The 13,195-nt window shown below is 47.4% G+C and overlaps 1 protein-coding gene across 1 annotated transcript in view; it reads right to left on the bottom strand.

Annotated features, from left to right (window-relative positions):
• PTGIS (prostaglandin I2 synthase) overlaps positions 1-13,195 on the bottom strand; it is a 146,003-nt gene that overhangs the window by 65,771 nt on the left and 67,037 nt on the right. Inside the window, exon 6 of the mRNA XM_063958886.1 lies at positions 3,024-3,205. Within this exon, the coding sequence (XP_063814956.1) occupies positions 3,024-3,205 (182 nt within the window). The remainder of the gene's footprint in view (positions 1-3,023; positions 3,206-13,195) is intronic.

The following is a 13,195-nucleotide window of genomic DNA, read 5'->3' as shown; positions in this document are numbered from 1 at the left end:
TTGCGTCATGTGCTGTTTGGGGAGTGTTTTTTGGAAGGGCCATCCTGCGTGACACTGCAGTGCCACTCCTAGATGGGCCAGGTGTTTGTGTCGGCCACTAGGGTCGCTTAGCTTACTCACACAGCTACCTCATTGCGCCTCTTTTTTTCTTTGCGTCATGTGCTGTTTGGGGAGTGTTTTTTGGAAGGGCCATCCTGCGTGACACTGCAGTGCCACTCCTAGATGGGCCAGGTGTTTGTGTCGGCCACTAGGGTCGCTTAGCTTAGTCATCCAGCGACCTCGGTGCAAATTTTAGGACTAAAAATAATATTGTGAGGTGTGAGGTATTCAGAATAGACTGAAAATGAGTGGAAATTATGGTTTTTGAGGTTAATAATACTTTGGGATCAAAATGACCCCCAAATTCTATGATTTAAGCTGTTTTTTAGGGTTTTTTGAAAAAAACACCCGAATCCAAAACACACCCGAATCCGACAAAAAAAATTAGGTGAGGTTTTGCCAAAACGCGGTCGAACCCAAAACACGGCCGCGGAACCGAACCCAAAACCAAAACACAAAACCCGAAAAATTTCAAGTGCACATCCCTAGTCATTGGTAGTAAGCGCCGCTGCAGCAGTCCCCTCTCCTTCCGTATAGGCTGCCTGGCGCCGCTGTGAATGCTGGGATGCGGTTCCTCCATCCCAGCATTCACAGCAGCGCCGGGCAGCCTATACAGAAAGAGAGGGGACTGCTGCAGTGGCGCTTACTACCAATGACATAGCGCTGCTGCGGCTCCAGTCCCCTCCCTCCTCCTCCTTGTCCGCTGCCAGCACCGAGGGAGCTGCCAGCACGAGGAGCCTGTCAGCGGGGAGATGGTAAGTATCTCTCTCTCTCTCTCTCTTTCTTTCTCTCTCTCAGGGGGACACCGTCTGCCGTAATGTGTAAAAAGGGGGACTGGCTGCAGCAATGTGTAAAAAGGGGGTCACGTCTGCCGTAATATGTAAAAAGGGGGCCTGGCTGTCGCAATTTGTAAAAAAGGGGGACACCGTCTTCCATAATGTGTAAAAAGGGGGACTGGCTGCCGCAATGTGTAAAAAGGGGGTCACCGTCTGCTGTAATATGTAAAAAGGGGGCAGCTGTCTGCTGTAATGTGTAAAAAGGGGACGCTGTCTGCCGTAATGTGTAAAAAGGGGACGCTGTCTGCCGTAATGTGTAAAAAGGGGACGCTGTCTGCTGTAATGTGTAAAAACGGGGATGCTGTCTGCTGTAATGTGTAAAAAGGGACGCTGTCTGCCGTAATGTGTAAAAAGGGGACGCTGTCTGCCGTAATGTGTAAAAAGGGGGACTGTCTGCTGTAATGTATAAAAGGGGCTCTACCTGGTGTAGTGGTGCTACTGTGCAGCGTAATTTGAATAATGGAGACTACTGTGCACCGTAGTATGAATTGCTATTATTTTGTGGCCACGCCCCTTCCCCATGATGCCACGCCCTATCTCGCATTGGGGGGGCAATGTCGTTTCTTGCACACAGCACTGAAATGCCTAGTTACGGCACTGAATGCAGGTGTGCCCGGACCGTTGGGTGTGTGGGCCGCGGCGGCTACGTGATGTCACACGCAGCCGCTGTGACCCAGGCTGCGACGAGTAGCTCCCTGCCAGCGGGCAGGAGCTGCGCTGGTGGGGAGCTACTCTTCCAGTACAAAAGCATCGCTGCTGTGTGATGCTTTTGTACTTGTGTGGGGGAGGTCAGCCCTGACATGCGGGGTGGAAGAGCCCTGTGCTGGACGTCCCCCCACATGTCAGGGAAGCTGATCGTAGATGTGCTAAATTTAGCACATCTACGATCAGGTCTGAATCATCCCCATAGTTTTGCCCAACTGTTAATACATTTGCAGCAGTGATCAGGTCTGAATTAGGCCCTTGGTGTTTTCTCTAAAAAATACTAATTTGAACCAACATTGGATTCAGTTCTCGGATTTCTTTTAGGGATAGCTCCTAGATTTTCTTCCTTTCTATACTTGGTATTTTCTGAAATTTTCCATCTATTTTCCATCTATTGGTAGAATCCCTTTGATACTGTTTATTATCCTCATGCCAATCTGAATGTATGTTCCACCTGTATTCTCTACTTGAATTCCTTCTAGGTCTAATGGTGGATAATTCCTTTCTATAAGTCACATATCTCCTTTTTTTTTATACTAATATTATCATTATGATCCAATCTCTCGTTATGCTGCCTTTACTACTGGCTGAAATCCAGGCCCCCTGTATAGACAGCGGCCCTCATTCAGCTTCAGTAAAATGGCAACTGGCTGTGATTGCATGCTGGGGGTCACCCATCACAGGGCAAGGCCGCCCAGCATGCAAATGCCCGCCAGTGATGCGATCGCAATTCATTTGTGATCGCATCGCTGATTTGTGGATGCTACCCTGCTACCGAAGCCAGGCTGTGATGGTAGGTGCACAGCAGCCATATTCCGGGTTGCAGCGGGCGCGTCTGATGTCATGCAACCGCCCAGAACCTGCCCCCCTTTCCACCTCCACACCCTTCTAATGCTGCATCACTCCCATGCAATGCTGAGTCGCCACCCCGTACCGCCCCGCGAATACTTCCGTATAACTGAGACGCGATCGCATCTCCCTATCTGCGCACTCGCAGAGCGGATCCTGCGAATGCACACTGCAGGGGTGAGTAGGGAGATGCGCCTGCTACTGAATATCCCCCAGTGTACCGTGTCTACCACATATCCAGATCTCTGTAGGTGATACATTGCAGGTCGTTAAGAGGGTATACATATGAGTTAATAAATAGTAGTAACTTGTATTGTAAACTATAGAGATGGCATAGCCTATCTGTATTCACTATAATAATATAATGGATTGTCAGGTACATGAGAGAATGCACAGTGTTATTAAATAAATGTGAAAGGCCCATTTCCCATTGTACAGTATCTATTCATCCTGCGTGTCTTCCATCACCTAATTGCAATGTGTTCTCTATATATGATACACTATATCACACGTGCATGATGGCTCATCTCCTACCTGCGTAGCCCATAGCTGGAGCACCAGAATCTTGGTTTGTTCTTCATCAGAAACCTGCAGATCCTCTAGGTGGTGTAGATAGTATTTCAGCCAATCACTTTTCCTTTCTTTCCTCTTCACTTTCTGAGAGTTCATGATATGCCAGAGGTTCTCTCTAACTAAGCTCATCGCCTTCTTTTCTTCTGTAAATAGAGATTTTATTCTAAATATGTTTGAAATAGCAATAAAACATCAATTCTGTGAGTGATACATCCTCATCAATCAGGGGCTGATTTATCACCATCCGCATCTGCTGATGCGGATAACAGGTGATAATATCGGCCAAACTCGCAATGCAATAATTGAGTACATTGCATGGATGCAGGGCCGGCAACAGAAATCTTGGTGCCCCATAAAGTGATATCTCTGGGCCCCCTCAGATGATTTTATATATATATTTATTAAAGCACAACAGAATTTGCGCTATATAAGAAACTGTTAATATATATATATTTACATTTATTTATACAAATTATTAAATATGTAGATCTCTCCTTCCTCCCCCACACATCACAGTCTGCGTCTCTCTCTCTCCTTCCTCCCACACACCCCACAGTCTGTCTCTCCCCAATGACTCCATGCTGCATTCCCAGCTCCCCCAGCCCACCACAAAGCCCTGTATCCCCTCAACAATCCACTCTTACCCTGGGAGAGGCTCACCTGTGCTGCACTCCCCAGACCCAAACACCGCACAGCAGACCCTACCAGATGAGGCCAGTGCAGGGCACAGGAATCCTGGCCAACGGAGATGCTGCCATGTCCCGTAACTGCTTGCAACAGAACAGAACCGGAAGAGCAGACGCACACTTGCTTCGCACAGTCACTGTGTGTGAGAGGCTCCTGTCACTCTGAGGCTGTGGCCACACCACCTACAGCTTGATGCCCTATTTGGACAAGACGGCTCACATCCCTGCCGGGTACTTATCAGCATATACTTGGGGCCCCTCTGATCCTTGGGGCCCGGTACAGTTGTACCCTTTGTACCCCCCTGTCGCCAGCCCTGCAGGGATGTATCAATTATCGCATGCAGAGACAGAGTTTGCAAGAAAGCTCTGTCCCTATGATGCCTTTTCGCAGCATCATCGGGGTATTTTTTGTAAATAATACCCCGATGCCCTGCTGCGAATGTGCCGCCGTCCATCTCTACCACCACTGCCCGAATCTCCCCCCCCCCCCATTGCGACTACCCCTGCGCCACAAACAGCTCTCCCCCCAGTGATTTATACTTACCAGACCCGGGAGCCGGTGTCCGCTGCTTCCAGGAGGCTGCTGGGCACCTGATCCTGCTTCTGTACTGTGACTTCCGGTGCTTTAAGGTGAGCTGCCACTTTGCAGCGTCACTTAACTCCAAAAAAAGGGGTCCCAGTGCCACACATGGAGGACCCAGTGCCCGGCAGCGATCACCAGAGCACCGATCCCCGGGTCCTGGGACTGGTAAGGATGACTTTTTTTTTTAACTTTTTTTTTTTTTTAAAGGTGATCAGCTCATTGGACACACAGAGCTGATCACTGGAGCCTGGTCCTGCACAGCTTTCTCTGCTGACGTTATTATCACAGAGCACACTGAAGTGTATTTTCACTTTTTTTTTTAGTAAATTCGGCCATATCGCATTCCTCATTATAAGTATGGGAGATGCAATGTGGGTTACTAAAAAAATTACAATTAAAGGGTTTTGAGCAGTTTTTCATGAAAACTGCTCTAAAAGCCCTTAAATACATTTGAGTGATACTAAAATAATGTGAAAAAAACACAATTTTTGCACATTTGTTTAATAATAATGTTCAGAAATATACCCCTAAAACTGGTGTCTAGTGATGGGTGGGTGAAACTGTAGTGCTTTTACTCATAATAAGTACAGTCAATAAATGTAAAAAATATTCTAGCATCCTAAATAAAGACTTTGTAATAGGATGTTTTGCAAAACCATGCAGTCATTACATCAACATGTTGAAGAACATTTTAAGATTATTTCACTTTTATTCAATTAAATTGAATCTCTCCATAATTGGCCTATTTATGAGGGGAGATAATTTCTTAAACCTGTTGAAAGTATCACTCATCTGCCACTGTGACATATAATTGAATTACAGCGATACAAGATTGTTTATTTTCGTGATATGAGCCAATAGGCAATCTTTGTTATCACAGCGTCCTGGTAAATATATATCTCTAACGCTAACGATGGCCAGGAGACTACAATATACTAAACATTTTTTGTAGTGATGTGCACTGGAAATTTTTCGGGTTTTGTGTTTTGGTTTTGGATTCGGTTCCGCGGACGCGTTTTGGCAAAACCTCCCTGAAATTTTTTTGTCAGATTCGGGTGTGTTTTGGATACGGGTGTTTTTTTACAAAAAACCCTCAAAAACAGCTTAAATCATAGAATTTGGGGGTCATTTTGATCCCATAGTATTATTTACCTCAATAACCATAATTTCCACTCATTTCCAGTCTACTCTGAACACCTCACACCTCACAATATTATTTTTAGTCCTAAACTTTGCACCGAGGTCACTGGATGGCTAAGCTAAGCGACACAAGTGGCCGACACAAACACCTGGCCCATCTAGGAGTGGCACTGCAGTGTCAGACAGGATGGCAGATTTAAAAAATAGTCCCCAAACAGCACATGATGCAAAGAAAAAAAGAGGTGCAATGAGGTAGCTGTGTGACTAAGCTAAGCGACCCAAGTGGCCATCACAAACACCTGGCTCATCTAGGCGTGGCCCTGCAGTGTCAGACAGGATGGCAGATTTAAAAAATAGTCCCCAAACAGCACATGATGCAAAGAAAAAAAGAGGTGCAATGAGGTAGCTGTGTGACTAAGCTAAGCGACCCAAGTGGCCATCACAAACACCTGGCCCATCTAGGCGTGGCCCTGCAGTGTCAGACAGGATGGCAGATTTAAAAAATAGTCCCCAAACAGCACATGGTGCAAAGAAAAAAAGAGGTGTACCAAGGTCGCTGGATGGCTAAGCTAAGCGACCCAAGTGGCCGACACAAACACCTGGCCCATCTAGGAGTGGCACTGCATTTTTCTAGCGAGAGGATGAGTGCTTCCATCCTCATGTGAATCTGAACCACTAGCCATGAACATAGGCCAGGGCCTCAGCCGTTCCTTGCCACTCCGTGTCGTAAATGGCATATTGGCAAGTTTACTCTTCTCATCAGACGCTTTTAATTTAGATTTTTCGGTCATTTTACTGAACTTTTGTAGTATACTTGACGACACAGAGGTAGAGCAGTGGACTACTGTACCATACTGCTATATATATACTGGTGGTCAGCAAAATTCTGCACTGTCCTCCTACTATATACTGCGCGCAACTAAAATGCAGCACAGGTATGGATGCATAGTATACTTGACGACACAGAGGTAGAGCAGTGGACTACTGTACCGTACTGCTATATATATACTGGTGGTCAGCAAAATTATGCACTGTCCTCCTACTATATACTGCGCACAACTAAAATGCAGCACATGTATGGATGCATAGTATACTTGATGACACAGAGGTAGAGCAGTGGACTACTCTACCGTACTGCTATATATATACTGGTGGTCAGCAAAATTCTGCACTGTCCTCCTACCATATACTGCGCGCAACTAAAATGCAGCACAGGTATGGATGCATAGTATACTTGACGACACAGAGGTAGAGCAGTGGACTACTGTACCGTACTGCTATATATATACTGGTGGCCAGCAAAATTCTGCACTGTCCTCCTACTATATACTGCGCACAACTAAAATGCAGCACAGGTATGGATGCATAGTATACTTGAAGACACAGAGGTAGAGTAGTGGACTACTGTACCGTACTGCTATATATATACTGGTGGTCAGCAAAATTCTGCACTGTCCTCCTACTATATACTGCGCACAACTAAAATGCAGCACAGGTATGGATGCATAGTATACTTGACGACACAGAGGTAGAGCAGTGGACTACTGTACCGTACTGCTATATATATACTGGTGGTCAACAAAATTCTGCACTGTCCTCCTACTATATACTGAGCACAACTAAAATGCAGCACAGGTATGGATGCATAGTGTACTTGACGACACAGAGGTAGAGCAGTGGACTACTGTACCGTACTGCTATATTTATACTGGTGGTCAGCAAAATTCTGCACTGTCCTCCTACTATATACTGCGCACAACTAAAATGCAGCACAGGTATGGATGCATAGTATACTTGACGACACAGAGGTAGAGCAGTGGACTACTGTACCGTACTGCTATATATATACTGGTGGTCAGCAAAATTCTGCACTGTCCTCCTACTATATACTACAATGCAGCACAGATATGGAGCGTTTTTCAGGCAGAGAACGTAGATATTTTCAGCACACTGAGCACAGATATTTGCAGCACACTGAGCACAGATATTTGCAGCACACTGAGCACAGATATTTGCAAGCACACTGAGCACAGATATTTGCAGCACACTGAGCACAGATATTTGCAGCACACTGATCACAGAAACTGAGAAAACGCAGCCACGTCCTCTCGCTATCATCTCCAAAGCACGAGTGAAAATGGTGGCGACGCACGGCTCCATATATAGAATACGAATCTCGCGAGAATCCGATAGCGGGATGATGACGTTCGGGCGCGCTCGGGTTAACCAAGCAAGGCGGGAAGATCAGAGGCTGCCTCGGAACCGTGTAAAATGGGTGAAGTTCGGGGGCTTCGGAACTCGAGGAACGGAACCCGCTCATCACTAATTTTCTCTATCGTCCTAGTGGATGCTGGGGTTCCTGAAAGGACCATGGGGAATAGCGGCTCCGCAGGAGACAGGGCACAAAAGTAAAGCTTTCCGATCAGGTGGTGTGCACTGGCTCCTCCCCCTATGACCCTCCTCCAAGCCAGTTAGATTTTTGTGCCCGGCCGAGAAGGGTGCAATCTAGGTGGCTCTCCTAAAGAGCTGCTTAGAAAAGTTTAGCTTAGGTTTTTTATTTTACAGTGAGTCCTGCTGGCAACAGGATCACTGCAACGAGGGACTTAGGGGAGAAGAAGTAAACTCACCTGAGTGCAGGATGGATTGGCTTCTTGGCTACTGGACATCAGCTCCAGAGGGACGATCACAGGTACAGCCTGGATGGTCACCGGAGCCTTGCCGCCGGCCCCCTTGCAGATGCTGAAGTAAGAAGAGGTCCAGAATCGGCGGCAGAAGACTCCTCAGTCTTCTAAAGGTAGCGCACAGCACTGCAGCTGTGCGCCATTTTCCTCTCAGCACACTTCACACGGCAGTCACTGAGGGTGCAGGGCGCTGGGAGGGGGGCGCCCTGGGAGGCAAATGAATACCTATTTTGGCTAAAAATACCTCACATATAGCCTCCGGAGGCTATATGGAGATATTTAACCCCTGCCAGAATCCGTTAAGAGCGGGAGACGAGGCCGCCGAAAAAGGGGCGGGGCCTATCTCCTCAGCACACAGCGCCATTTTCCCTCACAGAAAGGCTGGAGGGAAGGCTCCCAGGCTCTCCCCTGCACTGCACTACAGAAACAGGGTTAAAACAGAGAGGGGGGGCACTAATTTGGCGTTAGAAATATATAAAAAAGATGCTATAAGGGAAAACACTTATATAAGGTTGTCCCTATATAATTATAGCGTTTTTGGTGTGTGCTGGCAAACTCTCCCTCTGTCTCTCCAAAGGGCTAGTGGGTCCTGTCCTCTATCAGAGCATTCCCTGTGTGTGTGCTGTGTGTCGGTACGTGTGTGTCGACATGTAGGAGGACGATGTTGGTGAGGAGGCGGAGCAATTGCCTGTAATGGTGATGTCACTCTCTAGGGAGTCGACACCGGAATGGATGGCTTATTTAGGGAATTACGTGATAATGTCAACAAGCTGCAAGGTCGGTTGACGACATGAGACGGCCGACAAACAATTAGTACCGGTCCAGACGTCTCAAAAACACCGTCAGGGGTTTTAAAACGCCCGTTTACTTTAGTCGGTCGACACAGACACAGACAGGGACACTGAATCCAGTGTCGACGGTGAATAAACAAACGTATTCCTTATTAGGGCCACACGTTAAAGGCAATGAAGGAGGTGTTACATATTTCTGATACTACAAGTACCACAAAAGAGGGTATTATGTGGGATGTGAAAAAACTACCATAGTTTTTCCTGAATCAGATAAATTAAATAAAGTGTGTGATGATGCGTGGGTTCCCCCCGATAGAAAATTAGGGGCGGTATACCCTTTCCCGCCAGAAGTTAGGGCGCGTTGGGAAACACCCCTTAGGGTGGATAAGGCGCTCACACGCTTATCAAAACAAGTGGCGGTACCGTCTATAGATAGGGCCGTCCTCAAGGACCAGCTGACAGAAGGCTGGAAAATATCATAAAAAGTATATACACACATACTGGTGTTATACTGCGACCAGCGATCGCCTCAGCCTGGATGTGCAGAGCTGGGGTGGCTTGGTCGGATTCCCTGACTAAAAATATTGATACCCTTGACAGGGACAGTATTTTATTGACTATAGAGCATTTAAAGGATGCATTTCTATATATGCGAGATGCACAGAGGGATATTTGCACTCTGGCATCAAGAGTAAATGCGATGTCCATAACTGCCAGAAGATGTTATGGACACGACAGTGGTCAGGTGATGCAGATTCCAAACGGCACAAAGGTGTATTGCCGTATAAAGGGTTATTTGGGGTCGGTCCATCGGACCTGGTGGCCACGGCAACTGCTGGAAAATCCACCGTTTTTACCCTAAGTCACATCTCTGCAGAAAAAGACACCGTCTTTTCAGCCTCAGTCCTTTCGTCCCTATAAGATCATATCTGCCCAGGGATAGAGGAAAGGGAAGAAGACTGCAGCAGGCAGCCCATTCCCAGGAACAGAAGCGTTCCACCGCTTCTGACAAGTTCTCAGCATGGCGCTGAGACCGTACAGGACCCCTGGATCCTACAAGTAGTATCCCAGGGGTACAGAGTGGAATGTCGAGACGTTTCCCCTTCGCAGGCTCCTGAAGTCTGCTTTACCAAGGTCTCCCTCCGACAAGGAGGCAGTATGGGAAAAAAATTCACAAGCTGTATTCCCAGCAGGTGATAATTAAATTACCCCTCCTACTACAAGAAAAGGGGTATTATTCCACACTATATTGTGGTACTAAAGCCAGAAGGCTAGGTGAGACTTATTCTAAAAAAAAAAAAAATTTTTGAACACTTACAAAGGTTCAAATCAAGATGGAGTCACTCAGAGCAGTGATAACGAACCAGGAAGAAGGGGACTATATAGTGTCCCGGGACATCAGGGATGCTTACCTCTATGTCCCAAATTTGCCCTTCTCACTAAGGGTACCTCAGGTTCGTGGTGCAGAACTGTCACTATCAGTTTCAGACGCTGCCGTTTGGATTGTCCACGGCACCCCGGGTCTTTACCAAGGTAATGGCCGAAATGATGATTCTTCTTCGAAGAAAAGGCGTCTTAATTATCCCTTACTTGGACGATCTCCTGATAAGGGCATAGTCCAGGGAACAGTTGGAGGTCGGAGTAGCACTATCTAGGATACTGCTACAACAGCACGGGTGGATTCTAAATATTCCAAAATCGCAGCTGATCCCGACGACACGTCTGCTGTGCCTAGGGATGATTCTGGACACAGTCCAGAAAAAGGTGTTTCTCCCGGAAGAGAAAGCCAGGGAGTTATCCGAGCTAGTCAGGAACCTCCTAAAAACAGTGCATCATTGCACAAGGGTCCTGGTACAAATGGTGGCTTCCTACGAAGCAATTCCATTCGGCAGATTTCACGCAAGAACTTTTCAGTGGGATCTGCTGGACAAATGGTCCGGATCGCATCTTCAGATGCATCAGCGGATAACCCTATATCCAAGGACAAGGGTGTCTCTCCTGTGGTGGTTATAGAGTGCTCATCTTCTAGAGGGCCGCAGATTCGGCATTCAGGATTGGATGCTGGTGACCACGGAGCCCAGCCCGAGAGGCTGGGGAGCAGTCACACAAGGAAAAAATTTCCAGGGAGTGTGATCAAGTCTGGAGACTTTTCTCCACATAAATATACTGGAGCTAAGGGTAAATTTATAATGCTCTAAGCTTAGCAAGACCTCTGCTTCAAGGTCAGCCGGTATTGATCCAGTGGGAAAAACATCACGGCAGTCGCCCACGTAAACAGACAGGGCGACACAAGAAGCAGGAGGGCAATGGCAAAAACTGCAAGGACTTTTCGCTGGGCGGAAAATCATGTGATAGCACTGTCAGCAGTGTTTCATCCCGGGAATGGAAACTGGGAAGCAGACTTCCTCAGCAGGCACGACCTCCACCCGGGAGAGTGGAAACTTCATCGGGAAGTTTTTTCCACATGATTGTAAACCGTTGGGAAATACCAAAGGTGGACATGATGGCGTCCCGTCTGAACAAAAAACGGGACAGGTATTGCGCCAGGTCAAGAGACCCTCAGGCAATAGCTGTGGACGTTCTGGTAACACCGTGGGTGTACCAGTCGGTGTATGTGTTCCCTCCTCTGCTTCTCATACCTAAGGTGCTGAGAATTATAAGACGTAGAGGAGTAAGAACTATACTCATGGCTCCGGATTGGCCAAGAAGGACTTGGTACCCGGAACTTCTAGAGATGCTTACAGAGGTCTTATGGCCTCTGCCGCTAAGAAGGGACTTGCTTCAGCAAGTACCATGTCTGTTCCAAGACTTACCGCAGCTGCGTTTGTCGGCATGGCGGTGGAAAGCCGGATCCTAAGGGAAAAAGGCATTCCGGAAGAGGTCATTCCTACCCTGGTCAAAGCCAGAAAGGAGGTGACCGCACAACATTATCACCACATGTGGCGAAAATATGTTGCGTGGTGTGAGGCCAGGAAGGCCCCACAAAGAAATTTCAACTCGGTCGTTTCCTGCATTTCCTGCAAACAGGAGTGTCTATGGGCCTCAAATTGGGGTCCATTAAGGTTCAAATTTCGGCCCTGTCGATTTTCTTCCGAAAAGAATTGGCTTCAGTTCCTGAAGTCCAGAAGTTTGTCAAGGGAGTATTGCATATACAACCCCTTTTGTGCCTCCAGTGGCACTGTGGGATCTCAACGTAGTTCTGGGATTCCTCAAATCACATTGGTTTAAAACCAGTCAAATCTGTGGATTTGAAGCATCTCACATAAAAAGTGACCATGCTCTTGGCCCTGGCCTGGACCAGGCGAGTGTCAAATTGGTGGTTTTTTCTCAAAAAAGCCCATATCTGTTTGTCCATTCGGACAGGGCAGAGCTGCGGACTCGTCCCCAGTTCTCTCCCTAAGGTGGTGTCAGTGTTTCACCTGAACCAGCTTATTGTGGTGCCTTGCACCTACTAGGGACTTGGAGGACTCCAAGTTGCTAGATGTTGTCAGGGCCCTGAAAATATGTTCCAGGACGGCTGGAGTCAGGAAAACTGACTTGCTGTTATCCTGTATGCACCCAACAAACTGGGTGCTCTTGCTTCTAAGCAGACTATTGCTAGTTGGATGTGTAATACAATTCAGCTTGCACATTCTGTGGCAGGCCTGCCACAGCCAAAATATGTAAATGCCCATTCCACAAGGAAGGTGGGCTCATCTTGGGCGGCTGCCCGAGGGGTCTCGGCTTTACAACTTTGCCGAGCAGCTACTTGGTCAGGGGCAAACACGTTTGCTAAATTCTACAAATTTGATACCCTGGCTAAGGAGGACCTGGAGTTCTCTCATTCGGTGCTGCAGAGTCATCCGCACTCTCCCGCCCGTTTGGGAGCTTTGGTATAATCCCCATGGTCCTTTCAGGAACCCCAGCATCCACTAGGACGATAGAGAAAATAAGAATTTACTTACCGATAATTCTATTTCTCGGAGTCCGTAGTGGATGCTGGGCGCCCATCCCAAGTGCGGATTATCTGCAATACTTGTACATAGTTACAAAAATCGGGTTATTATTGTTGTGAGCCATCTTTTCAGAGGCTCCGCTGTTATCATACTGTTAACTGGGTTTAGATCACAAGTTGTACGGTGTGATTGGTGTGGCTGGTATGAGTCTTACCCGGGATTCAAAATTCCTCCCTTATTGTGTACGCTCGTCCGGGCACAGTACCTAACTGGCTTGGAGGAGGGTCATAGGGGGAGGAGCCAGTGCACACCACCTG

Source organism: Pseudophryne corroboree, chromosome 3 (genome assembly GCF_028390025.1).
Source record: "Pseudophryne corroboree isolate aPseCor3 chromosome 3, aPseCor3.hap2, whole genome shotgun sequence".
NCBI classification, from domain to species: domain Eukaryota; kingdom Metazoa; phylum Chordata; class Amphibia; order Anura; family Myobatrachidae; genus Pseudophryne; species Pseudophryne corroboree.
This window is presented reverse-complemented; position numbering and strand designations above follow the sequence as displayed.